General features: G+C 38.1%; 1 protein-coding gene across 1 annotated transcript; it reads left to right on the top strand.

The window, feature by feature from the left end:
• The first annotated feature begins 22,814 nt into the window (after window positions 1-22,814).
• LOC143859656 (uncharacterized) lies at window positions 22,815-24,361 on the top strand. Its single transcript, XM_077370308.1, has 3 exons — window positions 22,815-22,869; window positions 23,418-23,504; window positions 23,628-24,361. Exons 1-3 carry the CDS (start codon window positions 22,815-22,817, stop codon window positions 24,359-24,361), a joined length of 876 nt encoding a protein of 291 aa, XP_077226423.1.
• Window positions 24,362-24,699: the final 338 nt, after the last annotated feature.

Here is a 24,699-nt window from a genome sequence, read left to right as displayed (position 1 = left end):
CGAGCCAACCAATTGGTGAGCTATATACAATGATCCAAATCCTTCACATGATGAAAAATTATTTAATCTTCAACCTTCTTAGCTTCATTTTTCATGAAATTCAAGAATTACCTTGAAATACTAAAAACAAGCAAAATACCGTAGTAGTACCGCTCTAAACATAAAATATGCATGCCTTTCCTACCTACAATTCACACATAAATGTGCTTATCATATGCTATACCTCTTGATTCGGAGTCAAAGCTTTGAACCAAGACGTACCTAAAAATAAAGAAGAGTCGCCATCCATGGATTAAGGCCATGAAACCCATAAAATATACTCTGTTGCAACGGATAACCAGAGAAGAAAGGGTTCTTGCCTGGTTATGAGTAGAGAAGGTGTTAGGCACCCCACTCGCCCGAGCGCACTCGGTCTCTTATGCCACTTTTATTATTCTCGAAGAATTTTGGACGAAAATCATGTGAAATGGGAATGGGCATCCCCGAGAAACGTCTACCTAAGCATGCATGACCCGGGGATGGGCAATATCATACAAAATAAAACAAAAACATCCATGCCTAAGGAGAGTTGACATCAGTACCATCTGTTATTAGAATGAATACTAGAATCCGCCGTCTCCTCCTCTTAAAATGAAAATACATATATAATGATGAAATATGTACATCAATATAATGAGGAGGCAGAGAAGACTGGTGTCGATCCAATAACAGATAATCCTGCTACCTGTCTCCACACATCACTTCTAATCCTAACTCATCGCATTTAAGAAAGCAGTAAACAATCACAGCTACAGCTACAGCTACAGCTAAGCAGATAATAGCAGATATAATGAGCAAATATAACGAGATAAGATAAGCAGATAATAAGATAAGCAGGTATCTTGAGCAAGTAAAGAACTACAGCTAAGTAGGTGATCACGAGATAATGAACAAGTAAGCAATGAAGAGCTCCATCTAAGCATGTGAGTAAAGCAAGTAGAAAAGATAAGATAAGCATGTAAATACTACAGCTAAGCATGTGATGGAGCAAATAAAACTGCATAAGAGATATATCTGAAGATAATACGCATTCAAGATAAAGGAAGAAAAACACACTAACATATTCCTATATAAGAGGTAATGATAAGCACTCTAGACAGGTAAGTAAACATACTATCATGCACCTATGCAATAAATAGTAACAAGCAGCAGACCACAGGCTCTTAAAACTCTAAAATAATAAAAAAGTGCAACAGTATGATCTAGACCTGGATGGCCGTCCTCCAAGCTGCCTAGGTATCCAAGCCACTTTTTGAAATCAAGATCATCATAGTTCGGTGGCCTATTCTAAGCTACAATGCATATTTGTGCCCAGACCACTAAACTAGACTCGACCTTCCTAAACTTGACTTGACTTATGATTAAAGCATATTGAAGATGATTAGTTAAGTTGAAGTTGATTGTGAATTTTAAGACACCCTATATGCTCCTATCTAAATGCAAGTTTTTGTCCTATACTAATGCAGGTGGGCCCTACATCCTATGTGCAACAAGGCTTTTCCTAAGGAAAGATAGGCTATCTAAGTGAATCGTATTCTAGCCATCAATCTGACTATGCGCCAAACTGACCGCACAGAGGCTCCTAACTCTAAGACTCTCCTAACTCTAGGACAAACTCCTAACTCTAAAACTCTCTATACATCTAGGACAAACTCCTATACAGACTCCTATGCTAAAGGAAGATCTTTTTGAAAAGGTTTTGAAATTGTTTGTTTAAAATGTTTAAAATATTTTTTACAAAGGTTTGAAAGGTTTTATTTGAAAGGTTCGACTGGAATTGGGATGACAGTCCCAAGCTGCCTATGTACCTCGTGCAAGAGGATCAAGCCAACATAATTCGGAAATAGACTTTCCTAATATGCTCCAAATATTTTTGACTTTTGACCTTTTTAATGTTTTTGATTTTTAAATTTCTGATGTTTTTGTTCTTTTAGATTTCCAATATTTTTGTATTTTAAAAATATTTTCACCCTTTTAGCCAAAGGGAACCTATAAAACTACACTCCGTAATCCACAGCCTAGAGGAGTGTCAGCACTAAAGATAGAATATCTATGGCCTAAGGGTATCCCTAAACAAGTAAACTAGTGTCCCAAGGTAAATGAAATGATTATCCCAAGTAGATCGACTCTAACATGACTGAGCTAGTCTCTAAAAACTGGATAAACAACTAAGCAAATGGATAAAATCCTATCTAAAGGACTGACTCCTAAACTAGTGACTCTATAAAAGAGAGAGATGCTAGTGAGACTGAGCAAGTTTCCTAAAAAGAGAAGAGATAACTAGTGCTAGTGAGACAAAGCATGTCTCCTAAGAAAAGAGGGGACAAAGAAGTATGCTATTGAGACCGGGCTAGTCTCCTAAAAGGAAAAGAGATAACTACCACTAATGAGACAATATATGTCTCCTATGGAGGACTCCAAGTAACTTTATCATTGCCCTTACAATGATAAAATAGGGAATAAAGTATATAAAAGACTAATTTAGTCCTTAACTTACAAAGGGGGGGCTTTAACAATGAGACTTGAATAGTCTCATAAAGGAGGGTACTTTTCAAATGAGACAAGGCTTGTCTCTGTAGACACCCTCATTTTGCTACACTTTAACCTATGATAATCCAATACTGATCCGTGGAATTTTCCCTCTAAATCACTCAATCTCACGATAGGATTTGCTCGGTAAGAAGTAGTTGACCCAAAAAATTGGAAGAACACCTTGTTTGATGGCTTCAGTGTACTAAAGCATATGAGAGGCCATTTACCATGAACTTATATTCTTCAAGTTGTCAAAAACTTAATCCGACCGAACGGATCATCAATCGGGATAAAATTAGGTAGGGTTACTTCAGAGCCCGAGCCCTAATTCTGTTCCGAGATCCTGTTTTATCAAAACATCGAATCAAGAGCTGAGATTAATTTTGGTGTTTTACCAATAAATTATGATCATTTGGTCAAAATAAAATCAATCAGGGCCGGTCCCAATCCCGATCGAACATTGAGTCGCTCAATTGAGTGTAAACTCTGCGAAAACTCACTGATCAGTACAAATAAATGGGAGCCGTTGAAATTATTCAATCATATGATTAATAATAGATTTAAACTCATCAATTGGTGGTTTGACGGGCTCGGATCATCGACCCAAAGTTGATCAAGTTGGTTGGTCCAGTCGGATTGCCAATTTGATCAACAGTGGAGAAACGATCTGCCTTTAAAAACCAACGGCTCTCATTGGACTAAAAAAATTAGATTTGGAATTTATATGGCAATGTTGGGCTTAAAAGAACAAGGAAAAATCAGGGATCATAATTGGGAAAAATCAATAAAAACTAGCAACAAAATCTCACAAAAATCCCCAATTTTAAGTTTTCCATCTTTTTCTTCATCTCCTCTCTTTCTCTCTCACCGTCACTTTCTCTCTCGACCCCTTTTGTAAACCACACGTTTTCTCCTTCATGGGAAAATGTGTGGCTGCATTTTTCCAATCCCCCATTTGTTCCCTAGGCCGCCCTGAGTTGATTTCCTAAAACTCCAAAAATTGCACTAACTTAAAAGAGATATGTGTTGCCTCTTTAAAATCATTTCTAAGAATAAAAAAAGATTAATTAAATCCTAGCAAAAGACATTTTTTTAAGCAAGAAGTGGCTGGAAAAAGTTTGTTTCCAATAACTGAAAATCCCATTGCATCTTTAAGAGTTATTATTTTAGAAAAGGCATTTTCATTAAAGCAATGCTTTCATGTTAAGAGATCTTTTTGGATATATATGGCAACCATCTTGACCTTTAAAAACATTTCCAAGTATGACAAAATGATCTCAACCATACGCATATATCAACTTTGGGCCCTCATCACCTATAAATACCCTACTCTCCCTTCAACTAAAAACAACCCAATAGCTCTTAGCTCTTAGTTTCCCTCTCAAAAAAAAAAAAAAAAAACATCGTCCCCCCCTTCCTTTCCCCTGGCCGCGGGGCCATCAAGGCCGAACCCCCACCTCATAGCCAATTGCCCTCTCTATCCTCTCTTTGTTTAGCCTAGCTGACAACACTCTTCCTCATCTCTTTGCTCATCCAAGCCCCAACAGCAGCCCCCTCCCTCGTCTCTTTTCTTATCCGAGAATACTCTTTCAATCACTCCGAGCATCAACAGCAGCCCTCACCCTATTTTCTTTGCCCCACCCTCTTTCAACCCACTTCGGTTCATTCGCCCATACAAAGCCACTCACCATCCTCCATATACATGCATATATCCCATGTCTCCACAACCCTTATCATCTAGCATCCCATACCATACATCATACAACACTCCACTCATACCCTCATCTTAATCGAACCTTCTACTCTAGCCCTCTATGTATCTTTGCCTTTTCTACCCTTTACCTTGGTAGAAGCAACCAAAAGTGTTTGATTGGGTTTGGCTACAATAATTTCCTTCGCCGGATCGCCATTAGAAGGAAGTTTCAACATCAAAAGAGAGCGTCGGGATTGACATTAAATTGCGAAGGAGGTAGGCCAAAATTATTGAGAAATCATGTAAATTCCATAAAAAAGGAGAGGTTCTAAAACTCTAAAGTGGAAGATGTTCAAGTTGAAATTCCAACTTCGGAAGGCTTCTAAGTTGGGAAATTCCAATTTGCAAGGCTTTCCAAATTGGAATTTCCAAAATTAGAAAGTGACTAAATTCTTTAAGTTGGGAAATTACTTAAGGGCCTGTTTGGATACCTCATGCATTTGCATTTTGATTTGGATTTGAGTTTTGGATACAAAACACATCAATCATCTTCATGATCATGTTTTAAGAGAGAGAAAAAGAGAGAGAGTGAGGGAGGGAGGGATGTCTCGCTGCTGCCGGAGTAATGTCGAGGAGCAGCGATGGTGACGGAAGTTGCCACAAATATTAATTTCCAAATAATGTCTCGCAGAAAAGATTTGAAAATCGGAATTTTTTGCACTGTTGTAGCTGATTTGGAAATCTAAGGATCTGATCCAGTTAAAAATATCAACTAAATCTAAATCTAAATTTTACTGGTATCCAAACATGGCCTAATTGAAATTCTCAAATCTTCAAAATTTGAAATTTTTCATGGGCATAATTTGGAATCTGAAGTGTTGAGAATTTCCAAAAATATGATTCGAATTCCAAGGACTCCGAATTAAGTAATTTTCTAGAAGCAAAAAAAAAAAAGATTCAATTTAGATATTTGTGTGGTTATGTTTTTTTATTCCTCTCTTTTGGTTCCTTTCGGCCATCCAAGGCAACACTCTATGAATACCCCGCTTCCTTGTACAACATTTAAACTATTCGGTTCTCCTTTAGTGACCCAGGCACTTAGTACAATCCGACCCTTCAAGCCTCCCTCCCAGTGAAGCCAAACCCACCATGCCTATATCATCCTACCCGAACCCAAAAGACCCCATGCCATCATCATTATTTCCATCATTATACTCAACAGCATGCTACCCAACCCCATCTCCATATCCAAAACTAAATTAACCTAACAACATGCTTCATATCCAAATCAAATTAATTCAATAGCATGCACATCCCAATAACCCATTTCCGTAACCATAACTCATATCCCATCCATCCTTGTTTACGTCACTTGACCACCATATTCTAATTACCATCCCACACCCCATCCATCAACCCAACATGTAATCATACCCATATACTAACCTGAGTCAGTCCAAGCTAACCCGATCAGCCCCAACCCGACCCCACATCAGCCCCGCAACCCGCACCATGAGCCGCACCCTAAGCCCCAACCCATCAACCGCAACCCGACCCCAACCCATGAGCTGCACCCTAAACCCCAATCCATAAGCCACACCTCTAAGCCGCTGCCTAAGCTGCACCCCTAAGCCGTACCTCAACCCGGACCCGCAACCTGGATCCGCACCCAAAACTTGTACCCCAAACCCGCACCTCCAATTCAAAACTCGAACCCTAACCCTAACCCAAACCCGCACCCTAACCCAAAGCCAACCCCAACAGCCCATTCGGCCTACATTAAATCCCAACCCCACATTTTCCAGCCCCATAATCATCTCATATCCAACCATTACCTCATAGCTAAGTTCAGCCACCTCATTCATCTTATGGCATAGATCCCATCTGTCCTACTCCATGGCCTACATCCCACTTAGCTATATCCAAATCCAAACAAAACTGAGTCCATCACAGACGCACCCCATTAATCCAAGTACAACCCGAACCTGCAACCCGGGCACACAACCTGAACATGGACTAATCCAGTCCATGCCAACTCAGTACAACTGGTCCATCTCGGACCTAACCTAACCCCAATCTAATCCAACTCGGATCCACTCGACTCGACTCGGTCCAACTCGGACCTGACTCACCCCACTCGAACCCGGCCTAACTCAACGCGACTCATTCAACTTGGACCAACCCGGTCCAGACCAAAATTGCACCACCCCAAGGCAACCCGAGTTCAACCCGAGTCAGCCCGAGCCGACCCGAATCCAACCTGAGCCAACTCGGTTTCACCCGAGTCAGCCCGAATCCTGTAAGCCGCACCCATACCCAACCCCGCTAAATCTGGTTCAGCCCGGATCCAACCCAACCCCGCTCAACCCGATTCGGCCCTAACCTAACCCAACTCAACCCAATCAGACTCTCCCGGTCCAGCTTGGACTCAACATGGTCCAATCTGAGTCAACCAGAGCCAACCCGAGTTAATCCGAGTTAACCCAAGCCACAACCCGACCCAAGCAACCGGACTCCACCCAAGCCACCGGACCCAACTTAATTTCAACCGAAACGGATCCCACTTATATACACTCAGTTGCTCCCTTACCTCTTATACCTAGCCACATCCCCATTAAATCCCATATGCCAACAACACCCTCGCCATAGCTACATCTCCATACCACATCAGCACATCCTTCACCTTATATAATCCAATAACCCATACTTCTGTTACATTAGATCATCCATAAAGCCAACAGCCCATGTCTCATGTCCCATGGTCATCCCCATTATCCCATAGATACCATACACATGGCCCATCATGCTACATTATCCAATAGCTCTTGACCCACCCAGCCCATAACAACCCATCCCATAACCGGGTCCCATACCCATACTCATTTATTAACACCATCAGACGTTATACTCATGCCCCATGTACAACCCCATCCACTATCATCACAACAGTATACAACCTGTCATACACCTGTATACCTCTATATTCATACTACCTATACCACAACAGACCACGCACCCTATGATATTCACACATACCCATCAACTCCATCCTAACCCAAGTCCCCTTTCCAAACTCAACCAATCTGTCCACTTGAGCCCAAACCCGATCTTAATAGACTCAAGCTCAACTCTCTGGCCGAATCCATTCTCTCGAATCCAATAGCCCGATTCTTATAAAGCCTTTTAGGATTTCCAATTCTTCAAGACCAATCCCTTAAGTCCATTTCTCATGCAAGCCCGTTATGTCCCATTGGTTGAATCTCATAGCTTTCTAACTCATTGGCCGAAGACTGTCAAGTCTTCTTATTCCCAATTCCAACTTGGCCTCCAAAACCCCATCCAATTCCAACTTTAAATCTCATCCATTCCATTTTTCAAATACAATCCAAAATCTTTCCCAACAGAACTACGTGTGGCTTGATCCCCACCACAGGATACGTAGGCAATTTGGCACTCCCAAGTTCAGTCGCACATTTCCACACCTTTCTTCTACCTCTTTCCTTTCCCACACCATTTTTCATCTCTTCCATTACCTTCATCACCCTGCCCTTTTCTTTAAACCTTTTCGCATGTTAGATGTTTTTTTTTGCTTAGGTGCATGATTAGTTGCATGTTTAGATCTCTTTAACGTTCTTATCACATGCTAGTTGTTTTGCTTTGCTTTCTCTTTACATATTTTGTTGCTTTGCATGCTAGTTGCTTTCTTTGCATGATTAGTGGTGTTTGTTAAATTTGGAACTCAAAAGAATTCAAAAATCTTAAAGAAGCTAAGAACTCATAATCACTTAAATTGGAACATCCCAATCTCCTAAACATATAGTTCTAAGATTCTAAACTTAGAAATCACACTCTAAGTTCCCCAAAATAGAATTCTTGGAATTCAAAGTTCACAAATATACTCAAAGTGCAACTTAAGTCCATTGCATTAGACTTAGGGGCATGTAATGTAGTTCACACAATCTAATCCAACTCAAACCAAATCTCATCATTCTCAATAAAATGTCAAAAAAGTAGGCATATAGTTGTAGGGGTGGACATGGTTCGGTTCGGTTTTGGGGCATACCCAGAATCGAAACATATATAATCGGTTTCCTAAAATTGGAACCAGAACCGAACCATATAAGTTTGGAACCGAACCGAACCAGAACCATATATAATCGGTTCGGTTCGGTTCTGTTCTAGATTTACCCAACCGAACTACAAACAGCTAAACAGGTAGATATATACTACAAACAGGCCCTATCAAATTATATGTGAACAGGTATATATGGACTACAAACAAGTATATATACCTGCATATTAAAGTTTTGGATAATTCCTAATATACATTATCCAATGCATATTAAAGTTGGGATAACATTTATATGTGGACTACAAACATGCCCTATCAAATTATATATGAAGTTATGAACCACAAATTTGGGCAATTCCTAATATTCATTATCAATCCATTATCAAATTTGGGATAACATTTATATATGGACTACAAAAAGGCCATAATATCCATTATCCAATGCAAAAATCAAATTGAACCAATTCCTCAAGTAAGTAGGGTCGGTTCTCGGTTCCGGGATCCCAAACCCAGAACCGAACCGAATATCCACCGGTTCCAAATTTTTCGAACCAGAATCGAACCATATATAGCTGGAACCGAACCGAGCCGAACCAAATATGCCGGTTCGGTTTGGTTCCCTGGTTTGAACTGGAACCATGTCCACCCCTATGTAGTTGCATGTAGGATGCACTCTTGGCCCGCTTGAGTCTAAACTGTGAACGACTAAATCATTAGTAATATTTAGGTTTCTCAAATAAAATTTACATTTACCCCTTTTAGTTAAAACTTAAACAACTAAAGCATTTAAAAGGTAAAGACCGGCAAGAAGGATGCTTAACACCTTCCCTTCTTGTAACCAGGTAATTTACACAACTCGGAATCGTAGACCAAACATACAGAGTCAATCATGGGTCATAGATCCCTAATCTAGGTGGCGACTCTGGTCATGGCTTCTCTCGTAAATTAGGATTTTCATCCCAAATTTACGAGAAAAGCAATCACCTTCAAAATAAATGAACAAAAGGCGTGGGCTACCTCCGGACGGGATCCACAGTCTCCTAAAGATGTAACTTTTCTAATGAGATAAAGCATGTCTCCTAAATAAGGAGGCTCCGGATAGCTCCATAATAGCCATTGCAATGACGGAGGGGATAGATAACTAAAATATTTCTATTGGACTAAGCAAGTCCCCTAAATGAAGGGAAAAAGGGAAAATGCTACTAGGACCGAGCAAGTCCCTTAAAGGATGGGCTTGGGATGACTCCTTCATCACCCTTAATTCAAGATACCATCATAATCATGGAAATATATTCAAACTTAAGCACTTAAAATTTAAAATGACCAAGCTTAATATCATGCCGTCACATACATCACAGACAACTTGAATTAATACACATCAATACAAGCTAAACCCTTCAACTATATAATCACCTACATGATCTAAACTTTCCAAAGGGAATATCATGTTTTTGTTTTACACACAAATATCAGGAACAGCTAAATGGGGCTAAAACTTACAAGTTGGTATTACATTGAAATAATACAAATGAAGTAAAATAAATGAATAAAATAAAGAATGCTCAGCTATATTATCATAACCACAAAGTGATAACACTGAGTTTGACTTTGTATCTTGCATTTGTCTACTCAAATGAAACCTCGCTACTTTTACATGCCCCGTATTTCAAATGATTTTCTATCACTTATGGATACTATAATTACTGTAAGAGGTTAGAATATAACATGAAAATCACTTCAATGCATCAGGTATATGGTCATATAGAACCATCATACCAAGCAGTTCGTGTATAATTTTTGCTGTAATGTGGTGACAATTAAAATATCATTTTAATTTTTCTAACAGAGACCCATCAATGAAGCCAAATAAATTTCATGACATAAACAAGAGTGTTCATCTGACTAAAGATATACTCAAACCGAACACCACAACTAACGCTTGAACTTGAACTTCTGTAAATTGAGAACCCCTAAGTTATGCACAAAAAAATAATTGGAGTAACAATAGCAAATATTAATTATTTGGAATAACACTTTAATAAAATCATAATTTTGCTAATATTAATTCGTTATAAAGCCACTGAAGAAAAGGCACCATAAACTGACGAATTTAGACTATTTGCCTTAGCATTATCATCTTTATTCTTCATGAAACAACTTTCTCTTTAACATATCCCTTTCGTAGTAAAAATTACCAAATAAAGACTATAAAATCATAAATAATGAACTCCAATATGTCTCAAAGTTAATAAAGATGAAGTATATATAGAGAAGAATTTACTGTCATTCAGTAGAATTATATAACTACCTTCACCATAATATGAAGATGTTTGCTCTCTTAAATTTAAGCATAATGACTTCATTATTTCAATTATCCAAAGTAAAAAAAACTGAAATAATATCATTTCCTAATGAACAAACAGGAGTAATTTGAAGTAGTACATAACTCAGATGCCTAAAAAACAAGTCACAATATACACTATGTGCCATTATTGAATGGAATTTATCGAGGATTATAAGGAAATAAATATAGCCATACACACATATACTTGATTCAATTTGCATAAGTAATGAAATGCACATCTGTTATTATAAAAAAAATCAGTCTTTTTCAATAGTAATTTCCTACCTTTTCCAACACTTCGTTATTTGACAATTTCCCAATGGAATTAAAGCAACACTTATAATCACTTTAGACCATAAACTCCCAGAATGACTTCATCTATAAAATCTACTCAACCCTAGGGTTCATGTCTACAGGCTATCAAACTAAGGGACTGCCTTTAGCATAGAGAAGAGACAACTAATCCTTGTTATTGGTCTCTTATCAAAGCCAAAATAAGCTGTTTAAACATCCCTTTTGTCTTAAATAAGAGAATCAGCCCAATATCCATAACATGTATGATTACATTATCAACACCTAAGATAAAAAACTTTTACTCTAATTTCTAGTGCATAGTTATAGCTAATTTAAAGTGAGGAATAATAATTATCCCTCACAGCATCAGCATAAGCTGAAACTAAAATTCCAAAGGCCTCACCCATTCATCGCTTCCTAACCTCAGAATTCTATGAACAAATTTATTCTATTATAGCTCAGCTAACATCTAATTCAATTCATCAAAATGGAGCAACCTTACAAACCATTATTACTCACAAATCCCATACTATGGATTACTATTACACTGGCATGATCAGCAGAGAAGGCTTTCCCATTCAACTCTATGTTTTTAGAATGAATTGTACATCTAATACTTAGACTCCCTACAAGAACACTGGTCATTGTTATAATTCCAATCGCAATGAGGATTCCTTCTAGTTTCTAATTCACATTGTGGTTCAATAAACCATGCTCATGAGAACATAGTTCAAATCTCTACTATCACACTCAATGAAACACGAACTTTTGATTTTAATCATTCAATTTTGGGAATAATAAATGAAAGCTTCAAGTACAATGAAAATACTCATCTCATTATTATGTGGAAATCAATTATATAACATTGTGAAAAAATCACTTTCAAATATAAACACCAAAGTTTTCTAAACCAAACCAAGATCTGAACATAAGGTGAATCATATTTGTTCTCTTACCATTACTTCAGGAGAATAGAAAGAAAATACAAGTACAGATACACTCATCTTAGCAGTAGTGAAGAGAGTTATCATTAAAGTAATAATTACCATAAAAGAATCTTTATCAAGGTAACAAGAGTGTCCTAAAAAAATTCAAACAAGAGATAAATAAAATAAGCATGAATATGAATCGTCCATTACAGCTGAGAAATGCTAAACAATATACCAATATTCTTTGCAAATAAAACATGTGCTCAAAATTAAATAATATGAATGAAGTTCCAGAGTGTAAAAGAAATCATTCCAATGAGCATTCATCTATATATATATATATATATATATTTTTTTTTTTTTTAAAAAAATAAAAATAAAAATAGATGTATAAGTCATAGATGACGCTATGTACACAATATGAGACATCACACAAAATGAGTCATTTCTATTTTATCTAAAAAGAGCAATATGATATCAACATTTCAGTGTATTGAACCCTTTCACCTCGAACCAAGAAAGAATCCTATGAAAATTTAGCATGCATTTAAATCTCTAATCGTGATTCCTTATTCCTTTTTCCCTTATCAATTTACAAACATATTTTCTTGCAATTCCAACCCAGGCATTAAAAAAATTCATTTACACTACCTTTCACACTACAATAACAGTGAAGAAATAATCCTTGAAATAAAAACATACTCCATGTATCAAAGGTATTCTTAAGGTGCCTGTTCTATCAATACATGTATGACAAGGATAAAAACATTATCTTCTTTGCTCTAATTGATCAAACAGGAAAACACCAAAATTTTAAACAAGAAGAAGAAGAACAGAGCACATCAAAGAAAGAACGAAATAAAATCAAAGTTTATAAAGAGATGACCAATATATATGAGATCAAGGTAATAGTAATTAACAATGAATAGAGTAAACAGACCATAAGCAATCCAAACATATAAAGGAATTAAAATTAGACTGCAAGGTAAGAGTAAAAATGATTTTTACCTGCTTGTTAAACACTTAATCTCACCAACTTTTCCTCCTTTGTGCAACAATATGATGTACTCCTATTGTCTTTGTCCTTCCAAAGTATGATTTAAGCTACAACAACGATGAGATCTGAGATTTCCGAGGTAAATTTTTACTACAAGGTCAGATCCGAAACTCTTATTCGTTGAAATTTCTGAGATGGAATCCTTGCCACAACATTCGACGAAACTAATGGTAATTAGGACTGGATCGGACAAAGGAAGGAATAGATCTAGGGTTTTATAGCTGAAGCTAGGGTTTGAGGAGCAAATAAGGTTAAAAACTAGATAAAGAGAGGGAATTATAGTTCCAACAGCTACTGATTAGAAGCCCTGGCCAGATTTCGGCCAGATTCCGGCCCGATTCCAGTGGAATCTTGTTGGAGAGGATGGCCGGAGAGGAGAATCTCTCTCTTTTTCTCTTTCTCTTTCTCTCTCTCTCTCTCTCTCTCTCTCTTTCTCTCTCTTAGTTAGGGTTTCAATGGGAAATGAAAGTGAAGTCAATGAGTCCTTCGATCCCTCTTTTATAGGAAGATGACATATGTGCAACCTATTTTCTATTTAGACAGCCCCCCTCCTGGATAATTCACTCTCCTTTTGAGTTAAATATACATAAAACTTTGGTAAGGGCACCCACCTGCTTTGATAAACCACCCTCTTTCTAATTTTCTTTTATAGAAAAGATGATAAGTGTGACAACCCAAGAGGGGGCGTGAATTGGTCAATTAAAATTTTTGCCTTAAGTAGGTCTGGTATTAAAAACAATTTGCCAATGTTAAGCTATTTATATCAAACCCTTGTTCAAATAACAAGATAAAACCATTAGGGTTTAGATATTACTTATCATTTATATTTTCTAACCCTTGTGCAATAAAACATAAGCATAAGTAAAGGTTAGAGTTTACCAATCACCACAAAGAGAAGAAGAAGAAGGAAGAAGAGGCACGCCACAAGGAACACCTGAATTTTATAGTGGTTCGGTCTATCAACAAGACCAAATTCACTCTTCCAAGTTTTCGTCCTTGGGTACTCCACTAAAATGAGATTTTACAATCTCCAAGATATACAGACACCTTCTTCAACTCCAAGGGACCAAACCCTTTCCGTACGAAGCTTTGGCGAGGACACACCCTCTTACGCCGGATTCACCTTTGTTAACGGGCCAAATCAGAGACCCTCAAGAACAATGAAGAACTAAAAATAAGAACTTCCTTAGCCTCTTGGTTGGCTTGATACAAACTTGATAGCTCACAAACTCTCCAAAGAAGACACAAAATGTAGAAGCCTATGGAGATCCTCTTGATAGATGAAAATGCACAGATCAAAGCTTAAAGAGGAAAAACCTTTAATATAAAAGTGTAAGCTCAAAAATTATGTGAAATAATCTTCCAAAAGGTTATTTAGATAGGTATGGATAGTGTATATATAGCCCATTTAAAAATATGACCGTTTGGGGGCAAAACAATAAATAACTGTGTTGAAAAAGTCATGCCGCAGAAGCCCCAACGGCTAGTTTTCCAAACCGTGGGGGTCGACCGAGGTACGGCGGTCGCCCGCCCTTATCAGGCTCACTTTTTTATTTTCAAATTTCAAACCGTCGAAGTCCACTGAGCCAATGGCAATCGCCCGGTGAGGGCTATCTGTTTGATTAAAATTTAAGCTCAAAAACTATAGGCGGTTGAGCGGCCCTATGGCGGTCGCCTGCCCAAACCATGCTGGATAGTTTCTGAAAAATAGAAACATATCCGCGGTCGCCCGGGACACCCCGGTCGACCGACCCTGTTTAAAAATCCATTTTAACATTTAAAAATTCAGGGATCTGGGCCATGGTCTTTGGGCTTTAGTCCAAGGTTTTCAAACACATTTTTGGGTGTGTGGATGGTTTCCAAAGATGTCAAAATTTGTTTTATAAAAACCATTTGAAAACCCTTTTGAAAGTGCATCTACATATAATAAAGAGGACTCCAAATACAATCTAAAAATAAAGAACCTTGAGTCTTCTTGGATTGTCTTGGCTCCTTCGCACTTTCTTGGACATCCTTGACTTGTGAGTGAACTTCTTTAACTTGATTTGCTTCTTGTGACTTCTCCAATTTTCAAAACATGTTGAGAGGTACATGAGGTGTCACCAAGGCAGGTTCATCTCCAAGCTTCTACTTGACACGTTGCTAGGCTAGCTTGTGAGATCTTCAACTTGAGCTTCTTGACTTGAACATCTTCCAATGACGATGTCTTCAATCTATGTGCAAGCGCATTTTGGTTCCTTTGTGCATGTTGATCCTCAAGCCATGTGTTGTGATAGGTTGTGTAATGGCAATATGACATGTGAAATTCATGTATAAGACACAACACTTCAAAGCAACACATTAGTCCGTAAACGCTAATCAATTTGGGTTTGCTAGTATCAAAAGAACAAGGAAAAGGTGAATGATTGAACCCATGGGAACCCTTGGGCTTAGATTCTCCCCCTTTTTTATGATGGCAAATAAATTGATTAGGGAGGCAGGAGATATCTAGAAATATCAATAGAGCATTGCTCCCCCTCATTATATGCACAAGTATATTATATCAATGTAAAACATGTGGTGCATATGAAATGCGGACTGCCTAATCGATTCCAAAATTCTCCCCTTTTTGGCAACAACAAAAAGGAATGATTTAACAATGAAAGTGCAAATGAAGTGTGAAAGTGTACAATAGCTCATATAAGCTATTTACATTGGATATGATAGACCATTTAAGCTCAGACAATGCTTATCAAAGATTTTTAAGAAAAATGAAGGAAAGTGCATGATAAGCCATTTTTTTTTATCTTAAAGAATTTACAAGTTAAGTACAATAAATGGGGCAATAGATCTTGAGAGCACATCACTATGATCTATATAAACATGAATATAATACCATTTGGCTCTCCCCCTTAATATCAGTCATTGGCCTTAGGTGAAACCTATAAGATAAGGCATGACAGGATAAGATGATTGAGAAAGGTGATTGATTTGAACAACTCTTGGGCTACCTTCTGATAGAAGTTTTCTTGACAAAATGCAGACAAGTCTCTTCCTGAGCAAGGATATGCTCAGATCTATAATATAATTTTTTTGAGTTCTCAAGTTGCTTACCCCTTAGAGTTTGACATTTGATGATCTTGGATTTTTATTTGAAGGAGATATTATAGAATGTGATTCAATATGAATACAAGAGCTCCCCCTGACTATGTGCATATAATCTATATGACAGTGCAAGGCACAGAGGACCTTGATTTGAATTTTGACACACCATTCAAATTTGCTCTATCAAAAGAGAGATTACAGTTTGACTAAGGATGGATGATTATTAGACAGAGGATTATGAAATTTGAATTGAGGACAGTCTAATAAACACATGGATAATAAAATGAAAAGTGAATACACATCCATGGCAAAGAAGGAGACATGTGTGTATATAAACATATATGTATATATATATATATATATATATATATATAGATAAGACACTATGATGCTCCATATACATGAACAAAGATGGAAGAGACTGTCCCTCTTCACATCCTTTCAAAACATCAGAGTTTCATAGATGGGTGAGAGAGACTAGTGCTTCTCATCACCTCTACAACAGATATATATGAACTCTGAAATCAGAATCTAAACAGACACAAAGAAACATAAAGCCCCTATGGGCAACATCCTAAAACATCCATAACTATGCCACACATGGCATATCCATCCACATCTACATGAAAATAAAAGCCCCTTCAGGGCATGAACATCCATCAACATAAAACCCCTACTGGGTGCACACACATCTAGACATAAAGCCCATACTGGGCATGATCAACATCCATGAAGACAAGAAGAAATAAACATAGTCAAAAGCCCATCCAGGGCAAGAAGAAGCTGAAAAAAATAGGATGACCTAGCAGCAACATGATATGCCATCTCTGACATGGCTATCTATAGTGCATCTACTACCAAAAAGGTGCTGGTACATCCATCACGTCTGAGGAGGACCCTGGTCACGACGTGGAGTCCTAGAATAGTATCTGGTGCCCTGACTCCTTGAATAGGCTTGCAGCATCTCAGCATGCTCCTCTGTTCTAGCTCTCATGTCAGCCCTAAGAAACTCCAACAACTCAGTGTGATCAGAGGCTCTCTGACTCTCAGTTGTCACGAAGCTAATAATGAGATTCTCCAATCCAGTCCTCAGGATCCCAATATCTCTGGCTAGCTCCTCATATGATCCAGTGGTGGGAGCCTGACGCTGCTGATCCTGTGCTCATGCCTCTGCCTGTCTCTAGGCCATTTGTTCTGCTTCTCTCAGTGCTTGTTCTACCTCATCCACTGCAACAGCACTGGGACCACCTCCACTGCTCCCTACTCCTGGAGTAGGGATTCTCATCTGAGTTATGGTAGTGTGGTTTAGTATGGGATCAGGCTTCTTAGCAAAGGCATCTGATAGGTTCATCTTTTTGGTCCTCAAAAGTTTAGAGATGAGCATCCCATAAGGTAGACCTCCTTGTCCTCTCTTGACAGCCTCATCCATGTATCCTAGAATGATAAATCCTAGGTTCAACTTAATCTTCTGCATAATGCAATGGATCGGGAGGGCTTTAAAAGGCTTGACGGCATCGAAGTTTCCTGCTCGAGGGGTGATGTTATAAGCTACAACTTTATGAACTACCCTGGCCGTAGGATTCATTGTGTTGGCATTGATGTTTAGTTTGTCACTTGGAGGGGGAACAGTTCCTAGTGTCTCACACTTTTTCCCTTGTAAAGTGATTTTCAATTTCATCTTTTCCCCAAAAGAAAATCCTTCTACCATCATTTGGGACATCAATCTAATTATAAAAATCTTTCAAGTTTAGCCCAAATTCCCTTTGAATATAAGTATTCATTACTAATCCCCCATGAGCAACGTTGAGATTTGCATAGAAATATGTAACAAGCTCAGGGTAGATTAGGGAACTATACTCAAGAAAGATGATCCAACCTTGAAATCTGAAAAGCGACGAGAGATTGTATCTTTGAAAGTCTCTGAAAACAGCCTTTCGTCCGGAGATGATGGCTCGATCCATGAAGGCCTTGTAACGATCCTTTGTTCGCTTGTTAAAGAAGGGTTCAGTGGGGAACACCTTCTCCTCCGGCTCAGTCCTAACCCTTTTCCCCTTTTGTGCAAGAGTTTTCCTTAAGGTCGACATTCTAGGGTTAGGGTTTTGTGAGGAAGATGAAGAAATCAAGAAGAAGTTAGGGGTTTTGATGTAGGATGATGGAGAATAGATAAGATGGAAAAGGTGAGGAATAATGAGATTTATGGGAGAAATGGATAGAAATGCGAAGACGAAGAGCTATGGGGCAATTTAATGGAAAATGCAAGAAAAAGAAGATGGAAAATGAGAAATCAAAGGAGGAAAATGGATGGAACTTACTTAAACACCCAAATCTTGCAGCTTTTTGACTGAAAAAATGATTTGGGGACGAGGAACGAACAAAAACCCTAGGAGATAGAGAACTTGCGGTAGGTGAGAAAATGAATCACGGAAGGTCATTTAAAAGCAGTTTTCGACACCCGCGGTCGACCGGGTTCGAACGGTCGCCCTCCACGACCCTTCTGTCCATTTTATTTTTTTGACTTCACGACCATCTGCGGTCGCCCGCCACTGGGTCGGTCGACCTCCGCGTGTAACCTGGACCTTTTTATTTTTTGCGATTCTATCGTACCACGGTCACTCACCGAATCTCGGGCGACCGCCATACCGTTGTTTCCAATTTCTTAGTATTTTCAAGGGATTTTATGATCTATTCAATTTTCTCCTGTTTTTCTCTCTTCTATGGGATTATAATGGACTTATAAATTTGTTCCATGGGCCATGTGAGGATATCTAAAACTTTGTTTCTATTTTTCTTACATTTTAGCTCATGTGATTGGAGTGACACAATTTCTCTTGGATGTTTCATGTGGATGTTCTTGGATGAATTTTGCTAGATAGGGAGTGACACATATGTTTGATCTATCTAGCAAAGTATTGACATGTTAAGTTCTCTATTTGTGGATGCTGACTGCATAGTGTTGTGATTTTCCACTAAGATGGATTTTTCAAGGATATGTTCAATTATAGCACAAACATAGTCTAGAACAGGTATAGTATTGTTTTCTTCATATACTATAGCTAGAAAATGATATGATCATTAAGTTCAAGAATGTAGATAAATTCCATTGAAAACATACAATCATGATCTTCTACATTCGAGGATAAAGATATATAACAATGAAGTTCATATACTCTAGATACAATGATTAATACAATGAGATGAAGTATCTAGATCAGATTCATATGATTTTACAATTAAGCACAACCTCATACATTAACATATTCAATGAATAGTTTGAGTGGGGGACTTTGGAACCCAAATTACTTTGGTTCCAATCAAGTTTATTTTTAGGAGTGTATCTTTTCTTATCCAAATAAACTTGCTTGATTTCACAAATCTAGGTTTACACCTAGATTTGTGATGCCCTAATCTCCCACAATATGTGCATGAATAAGAATTAGTAGATGAAGAGCAAATAGAGCTACAAGAGTGTGGATGTGAACATACATGTTTCTTTTTCTTCTTGTAGTCTCTGATTCTTTAATGAGAGTTCTTCATTTACTAATTTTATCTCATTTAATTAATTTTCAAGACAATCTATTTGATGAGATGAATTAGTTTTTACTTGTTCTTCATTTTCACATACAAATTTGTATTTTTCTATTAATTCTATATTTTTATTTTTTAAAGTTATATTTTATTTTTCAAAGGCATTGCATCTTTGAATTAAGTCATCATATTTATTTATCAAAACTTTGCTTAATTGACTTAATTTTTCATTTCTTTTCAAACTTTCATTTACTTCCAATTTCAAATTTTCAATTTGATTTTCCAAATAAGAAATTGAATGTTTGAAAGTGTTTTCAATTGCAAAAGATTTTTGAGAAATCTCATTTTGTCCAACAATAACAGAGAGACAAAGATTTTTCTCAAACATGTTTTCAAGAGTAGTCCAAATATCTTTTGCATTTATAGATGTAGAAATTTTCTAAAAAATACTTGTGGTTAAACACAATATAATATAATTATAGCTTTTGAGTTTAAGAAAAATAATTTTGTATCAAGTTTGGTACATTTCTTTGGTTACGAATACCCCTTTTTAATGACATCTAAAATGTCATAATCTATGAAATTGAGATAAGCTAACATTTGCACTTTCCAAACTCTATAATTTGTTCCATCAAAGAATGGAGGAATTAGAGCGGATCAGCCTTCCTCAAAGTCCATTAGGGTTGCCATGGATCTTTTCTCTTGTAGATTTTAAATTTAAAAATCTCTTTAAGAGCCTACGTTCTGATACTAAATGAAATACAAGTGTGGCAACCCAAGAGGGGGGTTGAATTGGTCAATTAAAATTTTTACCTTAATTAGGTGTGGTATTAAAAACAATGTGCCAATGTTAGAGTTTAGATATTACTTATCATTTATATTTTCTAACCCTTGTTCAAAAAAACATAGGCACAAGTAAAGGTTGGAGTTTACCAATCACTACAAAGAGAAGAAGAAGAAGGAAGAAGAGGCACGCCACAAGGAACACACGAATTTTATAGTGGTTCGGTCTATCAACAAGACCTAATCCACTCTTCCAAGTTTTCCTCCTTGGGTACTCCACTAAAATGAGATTTTACAATCTCCAAGATGTACAAACACCTTCTTCAACTCCACGGGAATAAACCTTTTCAGCACGAAGCTTTGACGAGGACACACGCTCTTACGCCGGATTCACCTTTGTTAACCGGCCGAATCGAAGACCCTCAAGAACAATGAAGAACTAAAAATAAGAACTCACTTAGCTTCTTGGTTGGCTTGATACAAACTTGATAGCTCACAAACTCTCCAAAGAAGATACAAAATGTAGAAGCCTATGGAGATCCTCTTGATAGATGAAAATGCACAAATCAAAGCTTAAAGAGGAAAAACCTTTGATATTTTTGTGTAAGCTCAAAGATGATGTGAAATAATCTTCCAAAAGGTTATTTAGATAGGTTTCTGTAAGCCCAATGGTTCCCACCTTGGCAATTCCCATCTTATTTTGATGATTCCAATACACAAGTGATTTAAGATCACTAATGTGTTTGATAGTCTAAGTTGTAGATCATGATTGCTTAAAGACAAGATTGCTTGGATTGAGGCCAAGAAGCTCTCATTGGACCACATACGGAAGGCTAAAGACATCGAAGATCCAAGACGCATGAAGACTTGAAGAATCTACTGAAGATCGAAGTTATATTAGAATGTATAAGATCCAATCTTAATATTAGATTTTAAGAGGTATAAATTAAGTTAATCTCACACACCCTAAATGTATAAGCGATTGTCCTTGTGGTGTTCCAACACTTTGGAACCCTCATAGCAATCCCAACTTGGTGTAGAGTTGGAAGCCCAAAGAATAAGAAACATGAAATTGAAAATCTGCTGAAGATAGGCTTCTCGGAGCTCCGAGCTCGGAACTCCGAGAGATTCCTCGGAGCTCCGAGAAATGGTCCAGTAGCATTTTTCAATCTTCTGTTTGTATTCCCGGAACTCCGAGAGAATTTCTCGGAACTCCGAGACCACTATAACGGGAAGAAAAATAGCCATTTGGAAGTTCGCCAGATTTACCACTATGCCCCTCAAACGGTCATATTTGGTTTTTCTATATATATGGGCATTCCAAACTTCCCAATGATCAATCCTAACACTCATAAAATCCTATTGGAATATCCTAAGAGTGAATCAAGCTAGTTTATGCCTCTCATCCTCTAAGATTAGGATTTGGATCATAGGCTCAATTTGTACATCTTCTTCAAAAGTTGTAAACCCTTGTGAGGGATTTTTTGTTCTTTCTTTCTTATTCAAGAAACTTGTATTGGGCGAGTGTTCGGAGAAGCAGAGCCCACTCTCCGTGGTGAAGATTGCCACCAAGGTTAAAGGCGTTCGGAATTGTAATCGACATTGATCTTCGCCGAAGTTAAGAAGATCATATAGTGAAGCCATCAACGGGTTTGGTTGGTGGAGTGGAGTAGGCCTCGCGTTTGGAGGACCGAACCACTTTAAATCTCAGGTGCACTCTCTCTTAATCTCTTGCTTTACATTTGCATTTCACCTTTAGATTTAACTTGTGTGCTTGAATTTCATCTTGATCTCTTAATCTTCAAAATTGGGTTTGAGTTTTTAAAAAAGGTTAAAACTTGTTAGCAACTGTAGACACCCCATTTTGACCGGACCCAAGTTCGTGTCGTTTGGGCAAAGCCTCGTCAAATCACTGAGCTGGGGTCCCAAATTGAACCCCGGGGTAGCTTAAAGTCTCACCATGGCTCCTGCGAAATTTCGTCGAAATCCGAATTGATTTGCCTTGCGAACGAGCCTCGAGAGCATCGTAGTATAAGTGTATATGGGGGTTGAATTAATCGAGGTAGGGGCTGTCCATGGGAGAAAAAGAGATAAAAATATCATTTTCATATAAAAGGGGGGTAGATTGTCCCGATTGAGCTTGAGCCAAGTTCGTGCGCCAATTGGATTTTTGTGCGCCTATTAATTTGGAGGGTGCCAATATCAGCCGTCCAGTTTTAGTATATATAAAAAAAAAACAACGAAAAAAAAGGAGGAGAAGGGGGATCTGAGATTTCTCGCAGAAACAGAGAGAAAGAGAGAGGGAGAAATCCGACCGATCGTCTCTTCCAGCGAGTTTCTTATCGGAATCCGACAAATCCGTCGGACATTTTACCCATACTTACCTCCAATCATCTCCTTCACCATCGGCTAGACACCGCATCTCTTTCATCTCCGATCTGAAGCTACAGAGAGAGAAAGAGATGTCTCTGCTTCAAGAGATCAAACCAGATCGAGATTCACGATCCTTCATTAAAGGCAAGATCCGATCATTCTCTCTGAAGAATTTCACTTTCTTTCCCCCAAATCCGTCCTTACCTCCCTATTTTCCGGCCAAGAATCATCTTCTCCGGCAATCTCACATTTACAGATTTCTAAGCAAGAGAGTGAGAGTGGCAGTCGGTCATCTTTTGCCGTCGGCATTTCATCTCCGTTTCAGAAATTTAAGATCCAAAGCTAAAAGTCTTGAATCCAAGCTCTTTACCAGTTTTAACCCTAGATCCAAGAGGGAGAGAGCTGATAGATTTTAGAATGAGAGATCTATGAGATCTAAGAGATTGAAAGTGTTTGAAAGGGAGAAGATTTTGTTGAAATAAACAGGGGTTTCTTTGGTCTGAGATTTGAAGAAAAGATGAAGAGAGAAATCCAGTCATTTACATTCTCAAAATCCGGCGAAGTTATTCATTAATATCACCATTATCACTTCAGAATTCTATAGCAGAACACTCATAGAAGGGATCGGATGTGAGGTACAAGAGAGAGGGTTTTGACTTCATCATTTTCATCTCATCCTTCTTTGGATCCAGCTTTTGATGTGTATAACCAGCAAGATGATTCTCGCTTCAAGGATGTGATTGCTACTGTTGAAAAGACCATGAAGAAATGTGCTGACAGTATACTCCAGTTTCTCGAGGGAATTAGCAGACGTGTATCACAGCTGGAATTGTATTGCTGAGATCTCGAGTGATCAATTGGAGAGCTTTGATCTGAGTATATTATTGGTCATGATAACGCAGATGGGAAGTTTAGATCACTTGAGGAGCATCTTCCAGAAGTCCACAGGTCTATACAAATCCTGAGAGATAAACAAGAGCTTGCTAATACTCAGAAGGAACTGGCTAAGCTTCACCTTGTGCAAAAAGAGTCTACCACTATGACACATTCCAATCAAATTGAAGATGGAGTTGCATCATCTGCGTCCAATCCAAGAAAACATGACAACTCGGCAGATGCTCAAAATCAACAGTTAGCTCTTGCCCTTCTATCGCAAGCAGCCACACCAACCTCTCTCCCAGTCAGAGCCGCTGGACAGCTGAGTCAGTCTTACAAAGAACTACCCATTCAACAACTGCCACCTCCCTCTCTATCCATTCATGCTCAGACCCAACTAAATGCCTACTATTCTTCGCAGACCCAATTGCCAATTCAGCCACCTCAGCCACAACAACACCAACAAGATCAGCTACAATATGTGCCCCAAATGCTGGACCCGTCCAAGCAAGCACCAGTGTCTCAGCCTCATGTAAATCAGACCCAAACACAGCAATTCCTCTTGTATCAGCAACATTGGTCTCAGCAGTCTCCTCAACAGTTCCCTCAACAGCGAGAATTGGAACCGAGTGGGAATTTCAGCCCAAAGATCAACATTATGAAAATTCCGAGTCAATGCGTAAGGGATTGCAATCACATCTCAGATAATTTCAGAGGATGTCAACGTTGCTGGTTGGCAAAGATCTATGCCATTAAGTGAGCAAAAGCTAAGTTCAAAGGAATCGAAAGCAGACATTGGAATGCAACTTGATAGACAATGTTGCTCATTGTCAATAGCAGGTGAGAACATGGACTCTCCTTTCTTTGGTTTCAGGAGCATCTTTTCATTTCTTTGATTGCTTTTGCAGTAGATATATAGAGGGCATTGTGATGTTTCTTTCTTTGCTTCCATGCAATATCTTGTTTTCTTCAAATTTCTTACACAACGATTAGAATGCACAAAATCTAAAATCATGTTTTAAAAAAAAAAAAAAAACTGTACATGCTTGCTGTCCAGCCCTTTGTATTCTATTTTCGGATTTCTAAAACTTAAAATCA

This window comes from Tasmannia lanceolata, unplaced genomic scaffold, assembly GCF_043159265.1.
Source record: "Tasmannia lanceolata isolate RefF3 unplaced genomic scaffold, GAP_Taslan_0.1 ptg000035l, whole genome shotgun sequence".
In the NCBI taxonomy this organism is placed as follows: Eukaryota; Viridiplantae; Streptophyta; class Magnoliopsida; order Canellales; family Winteraceae; genus Tasmannia; species Tasmannia lanceolata.
The sequence above is the reverse complement of the archived record's forward strand: the minus strand, read 5'-3'. Positions and strand labels throughout refer to the sequence as shown.

What these genes read in the sequence shown, in the direction of transcription:
- LOC143859656 (XM_077370308.1), top strand. Translation starts at nt 22,815, where the DNA reads ATGTCTCTGCTTCAAGAGATCAAACCAGATCGAGATTCACGATCCTTC. An exon ending in TTCACGATCCTTCATTAAAG is followed by an intron (nt 22,870 to 23,417) that starts GCAAGATCCGAT and finishes CTTTGGATCCAG; the next exon opens with CTTTTGATGTGTATAACCAG. An exon ending in CATGAAGAAATGTGCTGACA is followed by an intron (nt 23,505 to 23,627) that starts GTATACTCCAGT and finishes ATGATAACGCAG; the next exon opens with ATGGGAAGTTTAGATCACTT.